The following is a 21,905-nucleotide window of genomic DNA, read 5'->3' on the forward strand; positions in this document are numbered from 1 at the left end:
CAAAGTTTCTGCAATGAGTGCATAGTTTTAGAATTAGAAAAAAAGTTTTTTTAGAGGGAAACAACCCTTCATTGTAATAGGTTTGTAACTTCTCTATCTACATGAAGGAAAGAGTGTGTGGTCACTTACCCGCTGTGTGTCCCACACTGGATTTCCGGTAGCTGAAATGCACATCTCAGAGACATGTGTACATACACTAACTTGCTATAAAATCTCACCAGACATGTGACTTTTGACACACAATACCGTCCGAGCAGAGTATCACAAAACACATCACTAAAGTATACTAAAATAAGGTTATTTACTTAAAAATGATACATTGGATGTAATCTATATATAGAACAAAGCAATTAATGGTAAACTTAATAAGGCACCTTTTAAACCAGATGCTGTACAAAATACATTTAGTGTGTTACATATCAAAGATGAATCTATATTTTTGGTGTTTTACAATTGCATAATAAAACTGCTTGTTTTTAACCCTTCTTTTGATGTCTATGTACAACTTCCCTAATTAAGCTATAATGATATTTTCATTTATACAATATATATACTACATTTTAGTTTTTAAATGGGCAAGGACAATGGTCACTAAAAGAGCTTAAATAATTCCACTGAAAGCATAGTACAGAGCACAAGCTAAAATTACAGTAATAGATTTACTCCTTTGCAAAAGCAGTATTCACATACTTTCCTTACGGGATGATCATCACACGTGGCTTCACGTGCTGCCAGCCGGAGATTTAATTTGGTGTTTATGCACAAGTCAGCTCTGTGGGGTTTTCCACTGTAACTCTCATAACAGCACTGAGGCAATACGATGAACTGCTACCCTATTTTAACACCTGACCCAAGCAAGTAATAAATACCACCCCTTTCGACAGTACAAGAGCTACAACAATCTTTTTTAGAAAATCAATTAGTATTTCTCCTGTTGAGGTTAATTTAGGTATTTGGAACATTTCCAAACAACGTGTATGAAAAGAAACATAAGTGATTTAATTTATAACATCTTGCCTGGAATAAATAATTCAATATCGAATTTGATCTTGGGCCAGTTTAAGAGATACATGATTTTTTAAAAGTTGTATTACATTTTTGTCCTAAATAGAAGTAAAACGCATGAAAGAAAAAGGTACTGAGTATTTTTAGACTGCATAAATAAAAAATCTGGCACGTTTTGTAAAACATAATTTTCAAAAGCTATAGGCCATTCTCTAAGTTTAGGGACACTTCTAATGTTGACCGAAATATCTTTTGTGAAGACATTTCCAGAGAAACTAGATTCAAGCTAAATTGTAAGCGGGGCCAAATAATGGCTCCTGGGGTTTTACAAATTATTAACTATATAGTACTATGTAATACTTCCTCTTAGTCTTTAAATATTTCACTTACTGGATGAACTTAGAAATTTAACAGTGAGAGTAGGAAGGAGAGAAGAAAATAAGTTTCATGCATATTTTTTGGACTTTAGTATTTCAAATATGGCATCATTTGCTTTCTAAAGAACATGCTATCTTAGAAAATATTTTAACTGAACAAGCCGCTGCAGTTAATTCTTGATACCACTTTTCATAGATCTATTTATTAAAAAAAAATCATTATAGTGGTCTTCTACTTATATACTATCTGTAATTGTCTGCTCTCACACACTATTTTAACATTACTAAGAATAGAGTTTGCCTTTCTTTACATACTTTGTTATTAAGATGACAAATAATTTCCAAGATCTATAGTTTATCCAATAAAAAATAAAGCAACCTTAGATTACGATCAGAGCTCAGAATTGTTCTTAAATCACATGGCAGCATGGATTAGAATCTGTCAGTACAGACACAGGGAGAACATTCTGAAAGAGCACGTTATTGTAAACTATCAATATATACATTTACTGATTTTGATGAACACTTCAAGCTTTAATTATGTTAGATGAAAACTACTAAGCTTAGTCAAAACTATTCAAGAAAATCTCAAACTTGGGAAGTTTCATGTATAAATAAGTAAGAGTTTCATCCTTAAACGCCAGCCAGATTTTTAGTAATGGATGGATACGTGCTCTGATTCCTCCCCTTTAAAGGTTTTTAACTATGTTGTGATATAATCACATTTATTTTATGTTACATTCAAAAAAAAACTATTCACTTTATGCACCCGTGAGCTGTTTGTTCAGGATAAGATATTAACAGGAAAAAGGCATTACAGAAGTGTAAGTTTAAGTAAATCAGGATTATTCCTTGGGATAACAAGGCATGCATAAAATATGTCGCATTGTACGGAATAATAGTTCTATGGAATAGACACAGGTAATGGCTACAGACATTTCATAGTCTATAGTCATATCACTAGATACTGAGCTTTTTTTGCCTGACTCTTCATTGTCATCACAAGTTATGGAACAGAAATCATAAAACCAAAAGTCTCAAATGATTTAAATGCCCAAAATAGTTGTTGGTAAGTTTCTATCAGCCCTGAAATAGAAACTTCTAATTGGAGGATCCCTTCACAAAGAAAACATGAGATGACAGCATCTTATTGAAAGTCTATGCCTGAAATAACAAAGTCCTAGATTTGATATATGCTTTTGAATGCATTAATTCTGAAAATTTATATGTAGTTCTACTTTATAACTTCTTTTTTTTTCTGATGATCTCTTAATTTTTTTCCCTTAAGAATGGGATATGAGGTACACAGGAGCTGGTTTCTACAGTATACATGTATGTACATATATAAAATATGGTTGTAAAGGAGGTGTTTTGCAAATAAAGCATATTACACACAAAATATAAATAACTTCCCTTTTAAAAGTTACTGAGAATAAAGAATATAGAACATGGTTATAGGCACTTACATTGCTATCAAATGCAGTAATTAGTAGTTCACTTCAATAAGAAGTGTTTTTCTTCAGAAGGTTCATGGCATTGGAAGTTCCAACTTTGGATAAGATGATTCTCAGGACAAAAGTAAGAATTACCAAAAAGAAAAAAAGAAAAGAAAGAGATGGAAAGAAGGGAGGGAGAGGAGGGGAGGGGAGAGGAAGCAGGTGGGGAGGGAGGGAGGAAGAAAAAGATGGTAATGAAAGGAAAACAGACCAAATTTACAGACACTTTAAACTTCTTTTGGCCTTTGTATCAACTTTCATGTTAAAAAATAAAGTTGGCAGAGAAGCTTGCTCACTTGCAAGGTAAATAAATGGCTTTTATGTGATTGGAGAATCTTGGTCAGATAATGCATTTTTAAAGCACAAAACCAACAGCCATCAATATCTTCCTGTGCATCCATAAATTCTTTTCTTCTAATTCGAATGGCAGCAGAAGAATCCTGGTGTGTGTGTGTGTGTGTGTGTGCGCGCGCGTGCACGTGTGTACACACCACCATCAAAGCATGACAAACTATCATAAACTAAGGAGTATCCCCAACAGATCATAATCCATAGGCTGTTTACAAAGGTGGGATACAAACAGATTAAACTTCCTCAGGTAGAAGGCAAAGTGTGTATTTCTCCATCTCCGCTGAATTCATTTGTCTTCTTAAGGCTTTCACAGAAAGCACCATTTTATGAACAGGGAATTCAGTACCCAGAGTCTGGAGACTTATTAATCAGGATTGAAGTCTTGACGTAGTTCATAAAAACCCAATTAAAAAAAAGGCATCAAAAACCACATTTAAAATAAAGCCGTCCATATATAAAGAACAAAGTGTTTAGAAGTTCCCAGCTTGTATTCTACAGAGTACTGAAAGGTTTAATATTAGCAGCCAGTGAAGGTGTAGTGAGGAAAGAGTCTGAGAACCAAGTTAGCATCCTTATTCTACTCTAATTCCACCCATTCCTTGGGTGAAAACAGTTCCTGCAGTCTAGAATTTCTCCTCAGGACTGTTTATCAAATCTTTACATCCTGGGATTCAACCATCTTGGCAAGTGTCTTCTTGATTCTCAGAGCTGTAAGTCTGGAGGCTGGATTATGGGCCCAGCATTCTGACATGAGCTTCAAAACTGCTCGTAGACACTGAAAAGTAAAGAGAATGTGGTGAGCACATGAAGATCTTTGACGACACTTACCAACCACTTCAGGGGACGGAGCTCTGCTTACTTCATCACTGTTCCATCGATTGGACACAATTGGCCGCAAACGTTTGACACACACAACCTCACGCATATCTTCGTATGATGGATCATTGGGTACCATATTGTAATAAGGCAACTGGTACTCTTCTACTATCCCTGTAGGGAGTGAGAAAACACAGTGGGCACAAAAAATGTCAACCTACTCAGCACCTCTTACTCAACTATGGGAGTTAAAACAGATTCCTACACAAAGAAGAAAAGAATTAGAGTAACTGATTCACTTTTAACAGTAAATGTATGTTCTTCTCTTTTTCATGCCTAATTATTTTCTCTACCTCCATCAGGGTAGGGTCCTATGAAACTTATGGACTTAGCTATGTATATCCCTTAAAAAAAGTAAGGTAAATGCTCATTTACCTTTTTAGTCTAATTATTTACAAACATATTTGTTCTTACTAATGAATACAGTTTTTATTTTTTGTTCTACAGCAGAAAGACAACATGATTTGTGGGGAATAGTGAACATGGCAGGCCTGAGACTGCTGTCCTGAAAAGGCCTGTGTAGAGGGCTGGCGCTGGGCCAGTGTCTGGGAACTTGCCAGGTAAACAGTCCCCTACACGCATATAAAACTTCTCCTAAGTGATAAGGTCGCTCACTGTGCCTAGACGGTTTGTGCAAATATGGTTTATGCTGAACACCTGTTCTCGTTCTAGGAGTTTGGAATTCTGGTCCTTGCTAGGTGGAGGGTGCCCATGTAACCTGGCTCTAAAAATATCTTTGGGTACTAGGTCTCTCATGAAGTTTCCTAGATGACAATATTTCACAAGTGTCCTAACTCACTGCTGGAGGGATTAAGCACATCCTGTGTGACTCCACTGGGAGAGGGCTTCTGGAGGCTTGTGCCCGATTTCCTCTGAACTTTGCTCCGTGCACTTTTCCCTTGGCTGACTTTATCTGTATTCTTTCACTGTAATAAATCTTAGCTGTGAGGACAACTATATGCTGAGTCCTGTGAGTCCTTGTAGTGAAATCACAAAATGTGGCAGTGGACTTGATCCCCAACATATATGACATCTAAGTTATATAAATGGAGCTGTTGCTTTTTCAATAATGAGGATATAAACATAACTGGAAACACACTAACTAGTCTTACCTCCTGTGATACAACGACGAGCCATTTCCCAAATGATCAGGCCAAAGCTATAGATGTCGGCCATTATGTAGGGTTGGAAATGGTTTTTATTCAAGCTTTCATCCAGCACTTCCGGAGCCATGTAGCGTTTGGTGCCCACCCTGGTATTCAAGGGCACGTCAACTTCATTTGTGTCGCTGAAACAGAGACAATGTTCAGGTTGAGGGTCAGGAACAAAACAGTTTATCTACATGTGTACACACACACACACACACACACACCCCATACATAAATATATAAAAAATAAAATTAAAACAAAACCTATCTACCTACCTACTTAATATCTCCACATTCCCTTAACAGAATTCTTTGGGGCCAGATAGACTTTAAAAGTTAGCATTTTCCAGATTTTAGAACAGTAACATACCCCTTAAATATGTTACATATCAAGTCAAGTTTTGTCACCAAACAAGTTTAGTGCCTCTTCAAGAAAAATGACAGTACTGAATATAAGAAAAAGTGGTAGATAATTATATCCCAGAACAAGTGAATATGAAACTAAACTGAGAGGAATCATTTGTTTTTACCATTCCCACATGATAAACTCAGTCTTTGTGACGCAGGATTACATTTTCTTCTTCTTTATGGATCCAATCCACTTAGTTCTGTTGTGAGTAATGTTTACATAATCATATTGACAATCAGTAATAAATGATGTTTATTGGTTTTTCAAATCTTGGACTACATTTTAGAGCTGGAAGCCATGAATGCTTTGTTGCTCAGGCACCCAATTCTGGCAGGTTCTGGAAACTACTCTGAAGCTGAGATTAATATAATGTATTTTAGGTTTTCTTTTTTTCTTTTTTCTTTTTTTTTACATTTATTTATTTTTGAGAGAATCCAAAGCAAGCTCCAGGCTCCGAGCTGTTGGCACAGAGCCCGATGCGGGGCTGAAACTCACAAACCATAACCGGACTGAGCCACCCATGAGCCCCTATTTTAGGTTTTCTTAAACAGCACCTGATGAATAGTTGAGCCAATGAACACTACAATGGCAAAGAACAACAACAGGATCAGAAGACTGTAACCACTAGGGAAGAAGATTTCAATTTTAATATTAATTTATTACAGACGGACAGATGGAGTACTTTTATTTTATAACCTGAAAGGAATTCTGAAATGTAAATTGCCTGTTTCCTAGAGTTATAACAATATGAAAATAGTTTCAATGGTTTCCTAAAAATTTGGTAATTCTATTTAAAAAATACTGACAATTTCAAATGGTGATGGAGAATGGTATACTGATGTGGGAGTGTAAAGCAACGCATGGCCCCTGAAGGGGCAGCCTGCAATCACACTATCCTTTGATAGGCACCTACTCTTTGTTTAGCCTCCTCTCCAGGAATCCACCACAAACAAATACTTGTACAAGTGTTTGAGGATATTATAAATGGGTAAAATACAATGTTTATTAAAGTATTTTTTAAAAAATAATAAAATACAGACAACTTTGATGCCCATCAGTTAGGTCATAGATGAAATAAACTATACTATACATCTATATAACGGAAAACTTTGTATCAGCACTGTGAAAAAGAATGAAGCAGGGGTGCCTGCCTGGACGGTTCAGTTGGTTAAGCATCCAACTCTTGGTTTCAGCTCAGGTCATGATCTCACAGTTCATGAGTTAGAGTCCCACACTCGTTCTACGCTGACCGTGTGGAGCCTGCTTTGAATTCTCTCTCCAGCCCCCTGTCCTTCCTCCACAAGTGTGTGCATGCCCTCTCTCAAAATAAATAAATAAACTTAAAAAAAATGAAGCAGAGCTACATAAACTGAAATAGAATGATGTCTAAAACAATAAAAAGCAGGAAATCAAGAATTATGTACGGTAGGATGAAATTTTTGTAAAAAAACAACAGAAAAACAAAACACCAAGACCAAAAAATCCCCACTATTTCTTTAGAGGAGTAAGTACAAATACGTGTTTGGAATTCCACTATCCTGAATCCAAACAGGCAAATATCTTTTGGAGATTAAAATGACTTCAAAGCAGCAGGCAAAGAACCACTTACCTATTGAATTTAACAGCAAGGCCCAGGTCAGCAATACAGCAACTTCCATTTTTCTTAATGAGGATGTTTTTGCTTTTTAGGTCTCGATGAGCAATTGCAGGCTTTCCTTGGGTGCCATAAATTTCTGTGTGGAGGTGGCACAGACCACAGGCAGCTGAATAAGCCAACTTGAGCAGGGCTCTGGTGTCTAGTGTGGCACATTTCAGGAAATCATAGAGAGATCCGTTTTCATGGTAATCAGTAATCAAATAGAGCTGAGTCCAGGAGCCTGTACCTTTAATGTCTGCTGCTATAAAACCTGTTCAATTGATGAGTTTAAAAGGTTAGTTATCGGAGGTGTGTAGGAAGAATAATGAATGTTCATTCAGGATACAGAGAATAACCTAGGCATCATGTACAGATAAAAATTTAATTTGCCTAACAAAATCTCTTGAATGTGTTACCAATTTTTTCCTGCCATTTATACACACACCTCTACAATTCTGTAATACTTTTAAAATAATCTTAATGATAATCATGAAAACGACAATTATATCACTAAGAAAAAGATCACATATCAGAAAATAACCTGGGGGGATGTTATCCATATACATGATTCTCTAAGCATGAAGAACTACAAGAAGAAGGAATGTGGAAAAGCTCTGAAATTGAAAAGTGGACACATTACAATAATAAAGTTAAAATGTTCAACTAAGAGTCTGCTCCTAATTAAACCAACTCCCAATTGTCCATCAAGCCTCATCGCATCTGCCTTTCCGTCTGGCTCACTGACAAGCAGGTCCATGATACTAGGCTCCTTTCCTTCTTTTTTCTTGTCCTCTTTCCCTTCAGAAAAAGGTCAGTGAGTGCTGGGTTGAACAGCATTCCCCTCCCCCCCACTTCAACTCATGTCCACTTGGTACCTGTAAATGTGACCTTATTTGGAATACGATCTTTGTAGCTGTAATCAAATTCAGATGCGGTCATATGACATCAGGATGCACCCTAACTTAATGACCAGCATCCTTACAAGAAGAGGGAAATTTGGACAAAGACACACAGGGGAGAAGGCCATATGACAACAAACAGCAAGAGTGTGGTCTCCAAGCCAAGAAATGCCAAAAATTGCTGGCAATCACCAGAAGCTGGGAAGAGACAAGGAAGGGGCCTCTCCCGGAGCCTTCAAAGAACATGGCTCTGCTGACACCCTCGCTTTAAACTTCTGGCTTCCATAACTCTGGGAAATAAATTTCTGTTGTTTTAAGCCACCCAGTTTGTGGTAATTTGTTATGACAGCACTAGGAAACTAATAGTTAAGTGTCTGGAATACTTGTGGCAATGTGCTATGCACTCTCGAAATTAAAGGGTAGGGAAATAGTAGCTGAAAAGTCAGGAAAGCTAAAGGAGTCTATGTACCCTACTGATCAGATCATACCTAAATTATTTTTCTACTTTGTAAATGAAGGTGGGGGGTAGTTTAATTTACAAAAGGCAAAAAGGTACATACCGTTAAAGTTATACTAGAAAACTGCTTAAATTACCTTTCAAAAACTTGGGTTTTGTTACTGTATGAGTAAGTCCAATAAACTAACACTACTTCCAATTTGAAACTCACTCTTGTTTTCTTAGTTGGACAGTAAATAAAGTGGTTGGTGGGCATTCAGGATTGGTTTGTATTTAAACTGTTGTATTCTCCTGGGTCTCCTTCAGCCAAACACACATAAGCGAATTCATGTATGTTTTCAAAGCCCATGTGGCAGGGTTCTATCTGCACCCCACTAACCGTGTCAGAGTATAGAATCGACTGAAACCGAATGTGTACCCACCAAGTATGTTTTCATGGCGCATCAGCACTGTCTGATAGATTTCCGTTTCTCGAAACCAGCTAGCTTCTTCAGTGGTGAAAAATACTTTGACTGCCACTTTTTCACCACGCCATTTACCCATCCATACTTCTCCATATCGGCCTTTACCGACTTGCCGGACCATCTGAATCTGTTTGGCAATAGTTCGCTGCACCTTCATAGAAAAAGGTAAAATGTTTGTGGAGTTCCTGATGAAAAGAACCTGCTAAGACTGAGAAAGTGGTCTGATGGCCCATCCCAACAAAAAGGATGGGATGTACGACCAGTCAATAGCCCTGTTAGAATTTATAACATATTTAAAAGTAGATGAAACAATGCACAACATATTTTGTGAAATCACACACTAACGGATTGATGTCAATGTGGCAGACCGTCTGCAAAAATGGTCAAAATAATTCCACTCCTAGTCCACACCCCCTTGGGTAGTCTCCTCCACAGACTCTGGGCATGGCCATGTGACTTGCTCTTAGCAACAGAACAACGTGATACAAGTGGAGACCTGAAAAGTGTCTGTGCTCTGGGGCTCGCCCTTTCTTGCTGAGCTGGGGAACTCTGTGACTGATGAACGATACCACGGGAAGCCCTGGCCATGTCTGGGAGCATCCAGCTCCAGCCGGGCAACTCTAGAGAAGGAACTGTCCAGCAGACCCACAGAATCATGAGGGATAATAAATATTTATTGCTCAAGCCACTAAGCTCGGGGTGCTTTATCATGCAGCAAAATCCAAATGACAGTTACCAATCTTCCACTCAAGTCTGGAAGACCCTATGTGATCTGGCTCCCACCTGACTCTCCAGCCTCATCATCTGCTATAATCACCCACCCACCACCCCTCTTATTCCTCTTATTTCAGCTTTCAGAATTCACTTAAGGGTGTTATTTCTCTGTGGAACACCTTCATAGCACACGTATACCTCGCAGCTGCTACACTTCTCACAATTATAATTTTATTATTATGTATACATGTATTTGTTTGAACTCTATTCCCTTCTACTCACAGAATATAGGGATTTGTTTAGGGCAATACCTAAAGTACAAGTATCTTCATTAATTTTCATTGAATCAAAGATGCACACTGATTGCTACCCTTCATTTTCAGAAGCACTAGTGGCCATTCTAAATTAATAAGAACCCTAAGGTCCATGTTGGAAATGCAGTTAAAATGGACTTGATTTTGTGCATACCTAAACTGACTTAACTTTATGTATCATTTATTACAGAATCCTTTTATAGTTTTTAAAGAAAGTCAGGATTATTGAGGCATAATTTACATACAACAAAATCTACTCTTTTTGAGGACTGTGTTTTGACAAATGTATACAGTAATGCAACCACCAACACCCCAATTAAGATATAGAACGTTCCCAGGACCCAAGAAAGTTCCCTCCTGGCTCTTTAAAGTCAACCCCCCCCCCCCCCCCCCCGGCGCTGGTATCACTGATCTGTTTTCTTTCCCTACAGTTTTGCCTTTTCTAGAATATCACATAAATGAAAACACACAATATGTAGTCTTTTGTCTGGCTTTTTTCACTTAGCATAAAACACTTTGAAATCCATCTGTATTGTTGCTGCCTGTATCACTAGTTTCTTTTTATGGAAGAGTGGTATTCCACTGTATGAATATACTATGATTTGTCCATTTACCAGCTGATGGATTTGGGGGCTGTTTATAACCCTATGTCTTACAAACAAAGCTGCTGTGAACATTCACATTCAGGTCTTTGTGTGGGCATGTCTGCATATCTCTTTGGTAAATACTTAGTGGAAGAACTTTCACTGTATAGAAAGTATAAACTTAACTTTTCAGTCAACTGTCAACCTGTTTCCCAAAGTGGCTGAAATATTTTCATTCCCATCAGCAATGTATGAGGTATCTAGCTGATCTATATTCTTTTCAGCACTTAATGTTCTCAGCCTTAGTCACACTAGTGGATGTACAGTGTCTTGCTTTAATGTTTAATTTGCATTTGCCTGATGCTGCTGAGCACCTTTTCATGTGCTTCTTTGCCATTCTTTTATCTTCTTTTGGGAAGTATCTGTTCAAAATTTTGTCCATTTTTAAAAACTGGGTAGCCTTATTACTGAATTATAAATGTTCTTTATACATTCTGCAATAGAAATTCTTTCAGATCTGCATTGTCAGTTTGTGACTTATTTTTTCCTTTGTTTAAGTGTCTTCTGAATAGGAAAAGTTTTAAATTTTGAGAAAGCCCAATTCACCGGGGTGCCTGGGTGGCTCAGTAGGTTAAGCATCCAACTCTTGGTTTTGGCTCAGGTCAGGATCTCACAGTTTCGTGAGTTCAAGCCCCACGTTGGGCTCTGCACTGGCAGCACAGAGTCTGCTTGGGATTCCCTCTCCTCCCCTCTCTCTCTGCCTCTCCCCCACTTGCACTGTCTCGGTCTCTCTCAAAATAAATAAACTTAAAAAAAAAAAGTCCAATGTATCATTTAAAAAAATGATTCATGCCTTTTGTGTGCTAAGAAACCCTTGCTTAACCCAAGGTCACAATGATTTTCTAAAACATTCTCTTTGAAGGGTTTTATACTTCAACTTTTACATTTAGGTCTATGAACCATTTCAAAGTAATTTTGTATTTGGAGATAAGGGTTGAGATATACTTTTTGGCAAACGTATACCCAATCTTCCCTGCACTGTTTGTTGAACAGACTGTCTTCTCCCCCCTGAATTACTCTGGCACCCAATTCAAGTGATATTTGTATCCATTTCTATACTCTCCATTCTCTTCCACTGATATACATACTTATATGTAAGGATCACACTGTGCTGATTATTGTAGCTTTATAGTAAGTACAGAAATCAGGTAGTGAATCTTTATTCTTTTTCCAAATTGCTTTGACTCTTCTACGAGGTCCTTTGCATTTCCGTATAAATGTTAGAATCAGCTTATCAATTTCTAAAAAGTTTGCTCTGATTTCATATTGAATGCAAACTATAAATCAATTTAGGATCATTGAAATTTTAATACTGCATCTACTGATTCACAGACAGGATAGACATCTCCCTTTATTTAGGGTTTTGCTAATTTTTTGGCAATGTTTTCTAATTTTCAGTGCACAGGTCTTATATACATTTTGTTAAGCTTATTCTAAAATATATGATGTCTTTTAAAGCTATTTTAAATGATACTGCTTTAAAATTTTTAATTCCTGAGGTGCCAGGCAGCTCAGTTGGTTGAGTGCCTGACTTCAGCTCAGGTCATGATCTCACAATTCGTGAATTTGAGCCCAGTGTTGGGCTCTGGGCTGACGCTCGGAGCCTGGAGCTGGCTATGGATTCTGTGTCTTCCTCTCTCTCTGCCCCTCCCCTGCTTGCACGCTCTCTCTCTCAAAAATAAACATTAAAATACATTTTTAAAAATAAAACATTAATTCCTAACCACTCGTGGCCAGTGTACCTAAATTCAATGATTTCTGTACAGTGACCATATATTCTGCAACCCTGATAAACTCACTTTATGGTACCATCCTTGAGATTTTCTATGTAGATATCATGTGGTCTGCATATGAAGATAGTTTTACTTTTACCTTTCCAATTCAATTACAGAATTCAATAAATTTAAAAATCAGAGATCAATGTATTTAAACAAATGCAATTAAATTAAAAATATATCTGGATATCTAGTACTTATTAATTTGACATAGTTATACTTCTCCCAGCCAATGAGTTTAACCTTAGATGCAAAGAATTTATATCTGATTCCTCTACAAGTTAAAAGCAAAACTTGAGAGTTAACTCTAGCATTTATATAGTGCCTCATGATCACGTTTTTCCCCCTAATTTTGTTTGAGACTCTATCTTAATTGCCTGTTCTATTTTTCTTGTTTCATACTTCTTGTTTTTAACTGATTTCTCCTTGCATTATGGTAGCTATCTTTCTAAATAAGAAGGGAAAAAAATGTGTGTTTAGTAATGTTCCCTACTCTGTAACAAATATGCTGTGTATGATCATATGAGGACAAATTCTGTATCGATAAACGCTTTGTGTTTGTATGACATTTTATCTTACCAATAAGGGTAGTCCAGATCCACTACCAGAACTCTGTGACTGGTCAATAAGGTCTTTTAATGATTCTCCAACCGGAATAAATGCTTCATCTTGTTCCAAATCACGATTGTAACGACGTCTGCTTGAGATGCTCTTGCAATAATGTCTTTTGAAAAAGCAGAAAATAAGCTACATTAAAATTCTAAAACTATAAAATTCTAGGGTTAAGAAAAATGTTGAGGTTGTCGACACCATCTTTCCTTTAGATAGGATCACATCCAAATTAGTCTTACAGGATAATATATTCTCTGTTAAAATAATATCCAGAAATGGAGCCTGTGAAGTAGAATTCTATATATATGTTAAAATGCAATTTTTTTTCTACTTAAAGAACATCCTTTAACATATTTTGTGGTCCAAATCTGCTGGATATGAATTCTTTCAAGCTTTTGTATGTGTGTCTTTAGTTCACCTTCATTTTTTTGTTGCTTATTTATTTAGAGACAGAGACAGAATCCCAAGCAGGCTCTGCACTGTCAGCACAGAGTCCCACACAGGGCTCGATCTCATGAACCTTGACATCATGACTGGAGCTGAAACCAAGAGTTAGATGCTTAACTGACTGAGCCACCCAGGTATCCCAGTTTACCTTCATTTTTGAAAGTATTTTCTCTGCATACGGAATTCTAGGTTTATGACTTTTTACCCCTTGAGTACTTTACAGATTCTGCTCTATGCACACTGTTTCCCCTGAAAAGTTGGCTACCATCCTTACCCATCTTCCTCTGTACCTAATCTGCCTTTTCTCTGGCTGCAATTAAGATTTTTTTCCTTTATCGCTGGTTTTGAGCTATTTGATAATGATGTGCCTAGGTGTAGATTTCTTTTTGTTGCTTGTACTCTGGCTCTATGGGTTTACAGTTCTAATTAAATTTGAAAAAAATTTGGTCATTATTTTTTTAAAAAATTTGCTCTCTCCCCTCTTTTGGGAAGTCCAATTATATATACAGTTGACCACTGAAAAAAACATGGGTTTGAATTGCATGGATCCATTTAAGTGTAGATTTTTTTTCAATACAGCACAGTACTACATATACATGTGTTTTCTTTTCCTCATGATTTTCTTGACACATTTTCTTTTCTTTAGCTTACTCTAAGAATACAACATATAATACACACAACCTAAAAAATATGTGTTAATCAAGTGTTTATGTTATTGAAAAGGCTTCCAGTCAACAGTAGGCTATTAGTAGTTAAGTTTTGGGGGAGTCAGTTATACACAGATTTTGACTGCACAGGGGTTGGTTCCCCAAACCTCTGCACTATTCAACTGTCAACTGTATATACATTAGGTTGCATGAAGTCCCACAGTTCACTGGTGCTCATTTTTTTTTTCATTTTAGTTTTTTTTTTTTTTTTTTTAATTTTAGAGAGAGAGAGAGAGGACATGTGAGGAAGATGGACAGAGGGAGAGAGAGAGAAAAAACCTTAAGCAGGCCAAGCTCAGCCTGATGCAGGGCTTAATCCCATGAACCTGGGATCATGACTCAAGCAAAACCAAGAGTCAGACACCCAACCGACTGAGCTGCCCAGGTGTCCTATCAATTTATTTTTAAAATATGTATTGATGGTTTAGTCTGTTTAGTTTCTCTTGCAGTGTCTTCATGCCTACTCATATTTTCTTCTACAGTACCTAATCTGTCATTAATCTCATCCAGTGTATATTTCATCTCAGGTATTATAGATTTCATTTTCTAAAGTCTGATATGGGTCTCTTTTAGATCTTCCAAGTCTCTATTTCACTTTTTGAACGTATAAAATACAGTTATAATAACTATTTTAATGCCCCTATCCACTAATTCTAAAACTTCGATCAGTTTTCGGTTGGTGTTTTGATTCCTCATTATTGGCTGTATTAGTTGTATACCTGGTAATTGTTGACTAGATGGCAGATACTGTGAATTTTACCTTGTTGGTGCTGGGTGTTTTTATATTCTTCTAAATATTCTTATTTATTATTTATTATTTTAAAGAAAGAGACAGAGAGCATGAATGGGGAAGAGAGACAGAGGAAGACTAAGACAGAATCTCAAGCAGTCTCCACACTCAACAAGGACCCCAACACTGGCCTTGATCCAATGACCCTGGGATCATGACCTGAACCAAAATCAAGAGTCAGAAGAGTCAGTCAGTCAACTGACTGAACTACCGAGGCGCCCCTCTAAATATCCTTGAACTTTGCTCTAGGATGCAGCTATTTGGAAACAGTATACTCCTTTTGAGGTGGGACCAATGTCATGTTTAGTTTAGAGCTAATTATTCCCCAATACTGAAGCAAGACCCTTCTGAGTACTCTAACCAAAGCCCTGGGGGTTATGAGGTTTTCAAGTCTCCCAGGTGATGGAAACAGACACTATTCCCAGACTTGTGTGAGCACTGAACACTGTTTCCTTCGATCTTTTCAGGCATTCTTACCCAGTCTTGGGCAGTTTCCTCACTTGTACATGCTGATAAAGATTCAGCTGAATATTTGATAAGAACCTTCTGCAGATGTCCAGAGTTCTTTCCCTGTGAAGTTCTCTCCTCTTTAGTACTCTGTTATTCATACCCCAGACTCAGCTACATATCCTTGAGCCAGAGCCTGATGGGCTACAGCTGGGTTCCTCCTATGTCCTACAGCTAGAAACTCTCTCTAGGCAGTATGGTGGGCAATCATAAGGCTTACTTCATTTGTCTCCTGTTTTTCAGGGATTAGTGCCCTCACTGCCTCATTGGCAAGCACTGATACATGAGTGGAGCTTACTGATTACAGACTTCACTGTGAGATAACTGCCTGGGACATTTCACTGGGCCCATGGAGGTGAGTATATTTAGGTTTTTTTCTCTTGGGCTGGATGGATTTCCCCAAGAAGATTCTTCCTATTTCTTGTTTGAATAAGTCTGCCTAACAGAGTTCTGGGAGGGTTGAGGGGCCCACCAATAAGTATATAAATGTTCACTTTACCTCCATGTTTTCACTATAATATCTCACCCTCAATAATGGGATGCCACAACTAAGAATCTTATCTTTGTTCTTTTTTTTTTTTTTTTTTAAAGATTTTTATTTATTTTTGAGAGACAGAGATAGACAGAGCATGAGTGGGGGATGGACAGAGAGAGAGGGAGACACAGGATCCGAAGCAGGCTCCAGGCTCTGAGCTGTCAGCACAGGGCCTGATGCAGGGCTCGAACTCAGGAACCTCGAGATCATGACCTGAGCTGAAGTCAGACGCTTAACCGACTGAGCCACCCAGGAGTCCCTCTTTGTTCTTTACAGAGAAACTTCTAGCTTTCTGTCAGGGAGATAGTAAGGGTGACTGTTCTGAACAAGAGTAGGGGTCTCAACATCTGTGGGACTTGTCATCCAAGATGGGCCACAACATTCTCACCTCCCGGTATGTAAGTCCCTGTTTCCCTTCCATAATGTTGTAGGGCTGACCTGTGTGACCAACACAATGTGGCAGAAGTGATGGTGTAACTTTGGAGTCTAGATCGTAAACAGCATTGCAGCTTCCACCTTGATCTCTTGAATCACTCACCCTAGGAGGAAGAAGCCAGTCTTCATGCTGCAAGGATACTCACACGGCTCTGTTAAGAGGCTCACATCAGAGAAACTAAGCTCCCCTCTCAACCTGTGAGCATCAGAAGTGAGCTACCTTGGAAAGTGATCTACCAGCTCTAGTCAAGCCTTTAGGTGAGCACAGCTCCTGCTGACATCTGACTGGACCTTATCAAAGATTCTGACGTGCAGTCAGTCACTCCTGAATTTCTGACCCACAGTGAGAGATAATAATTGCTGTTTTAAGCCACTATGGTTGGGAGTGATTTCCTAATGCAGTATTGCATAACACAGCATCTGACTTTCTAAAAATAGACTTTCAAGCAATCCTCTTGGTTTTACTGCCACTCTCAGCTTTACTCCCAGAGGTAACTGGTGCTGCCAATTTTCGAGCTTCTTGGGGAATTCTATAGTATAAACTGGTTGCACCTTTACTTTCTCAAATTCTAGCCTAGGAGTCTGATTTTGTAGGTCCGCAAAGTCACTTACTAGTCATCCAAAAGTTTCCCAAGTTCCAAAGGTTTTTTGTTGTTGTTGTTTGCTGTTATCTGGTATCCCATTCTCCTTGTCCTAGCTGGACAAAGAAGGTAAAAACTATTGCTTTTTTACTGGAGACAGCAAAAGGGAGATGCTCAATCTGTCTCTTTATCTAAGAATTTCTGCCAGTATTACAGGTGGAAAACAGTATCTCAGTATGATTTTAATTTCTATTTTTCATATTGTGAATATTCTTGAGTCATCTTTTTATTTTTCTTTTCAGAGCTGTAAGTATTTCCTTTTAGATAAATGTGAGTTCAGTTTGGGGGGAATGTTTTCCCATTGAACTGCTAAGTTTTTTGTTTTTGATTTATAAAAGCTCTCTATATTTGAGAAATCAGCTCTTTGTAATATGAGATACCAATATTTTTCACTCTTTGTCTTCTGTTTATGGTGGTTTCTGCCACATAGTAAAGTCTTATTTTTATGTACTTGACGCAAGTTTTTCTTTTTTAAGGTTTTATTTTCTGTGTATGGGGTGTTTTTCTTTGCTTCTTGGTTTTACGTCAATCACAGGTCTTCCACACTGAGATTATTTTTTTAAATTCTTCTACGGTCTGTTCCAGTGCTTTAATCAGTTAATGTTACGTATTTAGATCCAAGATGGGTAAAACTTATTACGATGTAGGTTACTGACTGAACTTCATCTTTTTCTTTTTTTTTAAAGAGGGGGTGGAGGGAGAGAGGGAGAGAGAGAAAGAGAGAGAGAGAGAGACAGAGACAGAGACAGAGAAAGAAAATTAAGCAGGCTACACACCCAGCATGGAGCCTGATGGGGGGCTCGATCCCACAACTGTGAGATCATGACCTGAGCCAAAATCAAGAGTCAACCAACTCTCAACTAAACGAGCTAACTATACACCCCTCATGTTTTTCTATATAGCCACCTACTACTAAATCCATTTGTCAAAAATTCCATGTTTTCCCCAGTGATCTGGAATGTTACCTTTACCATATACTAAATTTACTTATATACTGGGGTCTATTTATGGGTCTAGGAACCTGTTCCACTGATCTCTCAGTCTATTCATATGCCAATAAGATAATGCTTTATTACTGAAGTTTATCCCCTCCTCTCATTCCTCTTCTCTTTTGGCATCTGTCTTCTGAAATCATGACTAACTACAAACAATTCTGAAGCCCCAAGTAACTAAAGAACGGTAACGCAGTTGTCTTCTTGGGACAGATTTTAAACATTCAGATATAAGAAGTTCAATATTCCATAAACAAGAAAAATCCTAAGTACTCATGAACAAGAAGTATAAAGCTGGGTTCAATTAACTGATTAATAGTAAGGTCCTCTTTTTCCTTAAGAAAAATATAATCTGGTTAGTTAAAGAAGACAGACCCAGAGAATACAAGTTAATGGTGTTTGAACTGCATTCAGTGGTCAATAACTTATGCCCATTGCCTTTTAAAGAACTACTTACATCCAATATTCAACAACATATTTTATATAAAAATAATGATCTTACTTGTAACAAAAGCAGCTGGAGAAGATGATCATAGCAACTATGCAGACAGCCATTGAAATGAGCACAACCAGCCAGCGAATGCTGCCATCAAAAAATGGACCTGACAAGGGAAGTGAACAACAAAGCACACATCTGATCTCTTCATCACATACGAAAGGAGAAAAATAACTTGGGAGTGTTAAATTCTAGAAAGCTTGCTTAAGTGTCAAAATCAGAAAATATTTTACTGAAAATCACAATCACCCTCTTCTAGGCGAACCTACCTATGACAACAGGGGGCAGTGTAGGTTGTAAATACTGGTTACATAAATTGGTCCGACAACATTCTATCGTCCGCCGTAGCTGTGCTTTTGGTGAATCCTAGAGGAAGAGTAAGGACAAAATTAAAAATGGCTTGATATTTTCAGGTGAGAATGAGGGTTTTTTTTTAATATTCATGAACACGATTTCTAGCTCTGTTGAGTGAAAAGGACCTGCAAGTTTTACGTGTTAAGAAAAGATTATCAAAAAATTATTTGTGTTGAAATAGTGTTGTAAGGATTGTAAAATGGTATTTCTTAAGAACATATGTATGTGGATGATGTGTTGGAACACTGGACTATAACTAAATTATAAACAAAAGTTCACAAGTATTTTTCACCAAAACTTTGGCATATCTTAATGTATTACTATTCACCTGTTTGTAGTAGTAAAAATCTAAATCATGAGATCTTTTCCTAAAAAACATGGGTAATACACTTTATTGCAGTGATGAACTAGTAGGGTACACAGGATCTCACAGCAGCACCGAGACGACTTAAGTGGAGGGCGTTATAGTCTAAAGAAAGGAGACGTGACGAAAAGTAGTCGAGGAGGTAGAAGATACTGCAGAGTCTGCACAGAACAACTATGTTGAGACTAAGGAACCCAATGCAGAAGCAAGTTAAAGCAGATGTGGTGAGGACAAAGGCAAAATGCAGAAACCATACTCCTGAGAGTTTCTTAGAGACCACCGACCAGAGAGGAGATGTGTCCCTGACAGATCAGAAAATGAGCACAGGAAAAGACTTCAGTCAAGAGAGCAAACATCAACAATTATGTGTGAAGTTTTACGTGATTGGTACAGTACTTGACAAGTTATTAACTTGAATGCTGACATTTCAGCACTGCCTGGGAAAACTGCCATTCTGGACCAAAATAGCAACAGAAAGGAATTGCTTGTCATTATAAAAGTAGCAGGAACATAAGCAGAAACTGACCATGTTATTCTTAAGTATCAGATGGCTAAAACAGAAAAACCTCAGTATAATCAAGTATTACTTTAAAAAGGTGAATGAATAGGAGTCCACGACTTGATCCTACCAGGAAAGATGGGTTGAGAGTATTGGGAAACTTCCAAAAGCACAAGTTTTCCATTTTAACTAAATTTTTAATGTTAAAAAAGTTTTACTTAAAAAAAAAAAAAAGTTATTTTTTTAATGTTTTATTTTTTGAGAGACAGAGACGGACGGTGACCAGGGGAGGGAGGGGCAGACAGAGGAGACACAGAATCTGAAGCAGACTCCAGGCTCTGAGCTGTCTGCACAGAGCCCGACGCAGGGCTTGAACCCACAAACACGAGATCATGACCTGAGCTGAAGTCAGACGCTCAACTGACTGGGCCACCCACATGCCTCCAAACGGTTTTACTTTTAAATGACCATAAAGAGAAAGAAAAGAGAGAGATGTTAGGAGTTACACAAGTGACTCTGAAATAACCCCAGATCGAGAACATTTACATGAAGGAGGGAATGGAGAGTATATTAACTGAAGGTGAATAAAAGGACTACGAAGCATCTACAAACAGTTGCAGGAAGGCTAATGTTCAAAATGAGCTTAGCCCTGCAGAAGACAAAATGTAAAGAACAACCAAGAAGGGGTTTCTCTAGCAATGCTAGAAGACCGCCAAGCAATGGATGTGTTGCTGAAAACCAGGAGGTGATGGAGGACAAGGAAAAAGCACTGTTACATGGCAGCTGCTTTCCCAGATGCCGGAAGAGACCCTCCAGGGCTTCTGTATTCTTGGTGAGTGGCTGCCCTCATGATCACGCCCTGGTAAGAGAACACTTTGAGAGGGCTGGAAGGCAGGTGTGACAGGAAGAATTTAGAAAGGACAAGTGTTGGAAACTGAAGAGCTAAATGTTAGACTCTTTCTTATGTTAAAAGAACACAGACTGTGAAGTTTAACAACTAATTTATATTAGTGAAGTCAATTTGTGATATGCCTCGTTTAGGGGCATGCAAGATACGGGTTATTACTGCTGAGCTCACTGCTCTAACCATAGTTCTTCCTTCAATATTTTTAGTGATTAAAAAAAATGTATAGAATATGTGGTTGATAAACATGCAAATGGCATAAAACTGCAAAAATAATTAAATTATTATCCCCCCCCCAAAAATCCTGCCAAATCACAGCAAAGGGTTAACTCTTTTTTTGTTTTTTGTTTTACATTTATTTACTTATTTATTTTTGAGAGACAGAGACAGAGCACAAGCAGGGGATGGGCAGAGAGAGAAGGAGACCTAGAATCCGAAGCAGGCTCCAGGCTCCGAGCTGTCAGTGCAGAGCCCGACGCGGGGCTCAAACCCACAAACTGAAATCATGACCTGAGCTGAAGTCAGATGCTCAACCGACTGAGCCACCCAAGCACCCCCAAAGGGCTAATTCTAATATGATAAAATTTAACATAGACAGGTATGTAACAACTATTTTCAAAAACTCATTCCATTTCCATCCTCTTATTTGTGGCAAGAAACCAAAGAATCAATATAGAATCTAAGAGATATGGTTCAGCAGTAGCACAAGTGAAAGACGGGGATTTTAGCTGACAGGAAGCTCAGTATGTTTCAAAGTGTGGTGTAACAATCCAACATCCAACATCCAACATGAGCTCTGGCTGTATTTAGGAAAAGGAAAGGAGTTACTTATTCTCTGCTTTCCCCCCTCCCACCCCAGGTCGGACCACACTCAATTCTGCATATTACGCTGAGAAATCAGTGTAACTCTGAAGCTGATCAGACATGGAGCAGTGGAGGGGACTGTGAGCTATCATTTTCACCAGGCAAAGACTATAGGAATGGGGAGGAACACAGGACCACACAAACAGACCAAAAAACTTCCTTCACACAGTAAAAGGCTGTCATATGAAAGAGG

The 21,905-nt window shown here is 38.0% G+C and overlaps 1 protein-coding gene across 2 annotated transcripts in view; it reads right to left on the reverse strand.

The window, feature by feature from the left end:
- Positions 1-282: 282 nt before the first annotated feature.
- The window catches only part of BMPR1A (bone morphogenetic protein receptor type 1A), a 138,737-nt gene continuing 117,114 nt past the window's right edge, over positions 283-21,905 (reverse strand). For both annotated transcript variants that reach the window (XM_060642287.3, XM_060642288.3), the window contains 8 exons: positions 18,997-19,093; positions 18,734-18,833; positions 13,145-13,289; positions 9,077-9,269; positions 7,272-7,569; positions 5,218-5,393; positions 4,089-4,219; positions 283-4,004 (listed from right to left, as the gene is read on the reverse strand). In XM_060642287.3, the coding sequence (XP_060498270.1) occupies positions 3,879-4,004; positions 4,089-4,219; positions 5,218-5,393; positions 7,272-7,569; positions 9,077-9,269; positions 13,145-13,289; positions 18,734-18,833; positions 18,997-19,093 (1,266 nt within the window). In that variant the 3' untranslated portion in view covers positions 283-3,878. The remainder of the gene's footprint in view (positions 4,005-4,088; positions 4,220-5,217; positions 5,394-7,271; positions 7,570-9,076; positions 9,270-13,144; positions 13,290-18,733; positions 18,834-18,996; positions 19,094-21,905) is intronic.

Source organism: Panthera onca, chromosome D2, assembly GCF_046562875.1.
Source record: "Panthera onca isolate mPanOnc1 chromosome D2, mPanOnc1 haplotype 2, whole genome shotgun sequence".
Lineage (NCBI taxonomy): Eukaryota > Metazoa > Chordata > Mammalia > Carnivora > Felidae > Panthera > Panthera onca.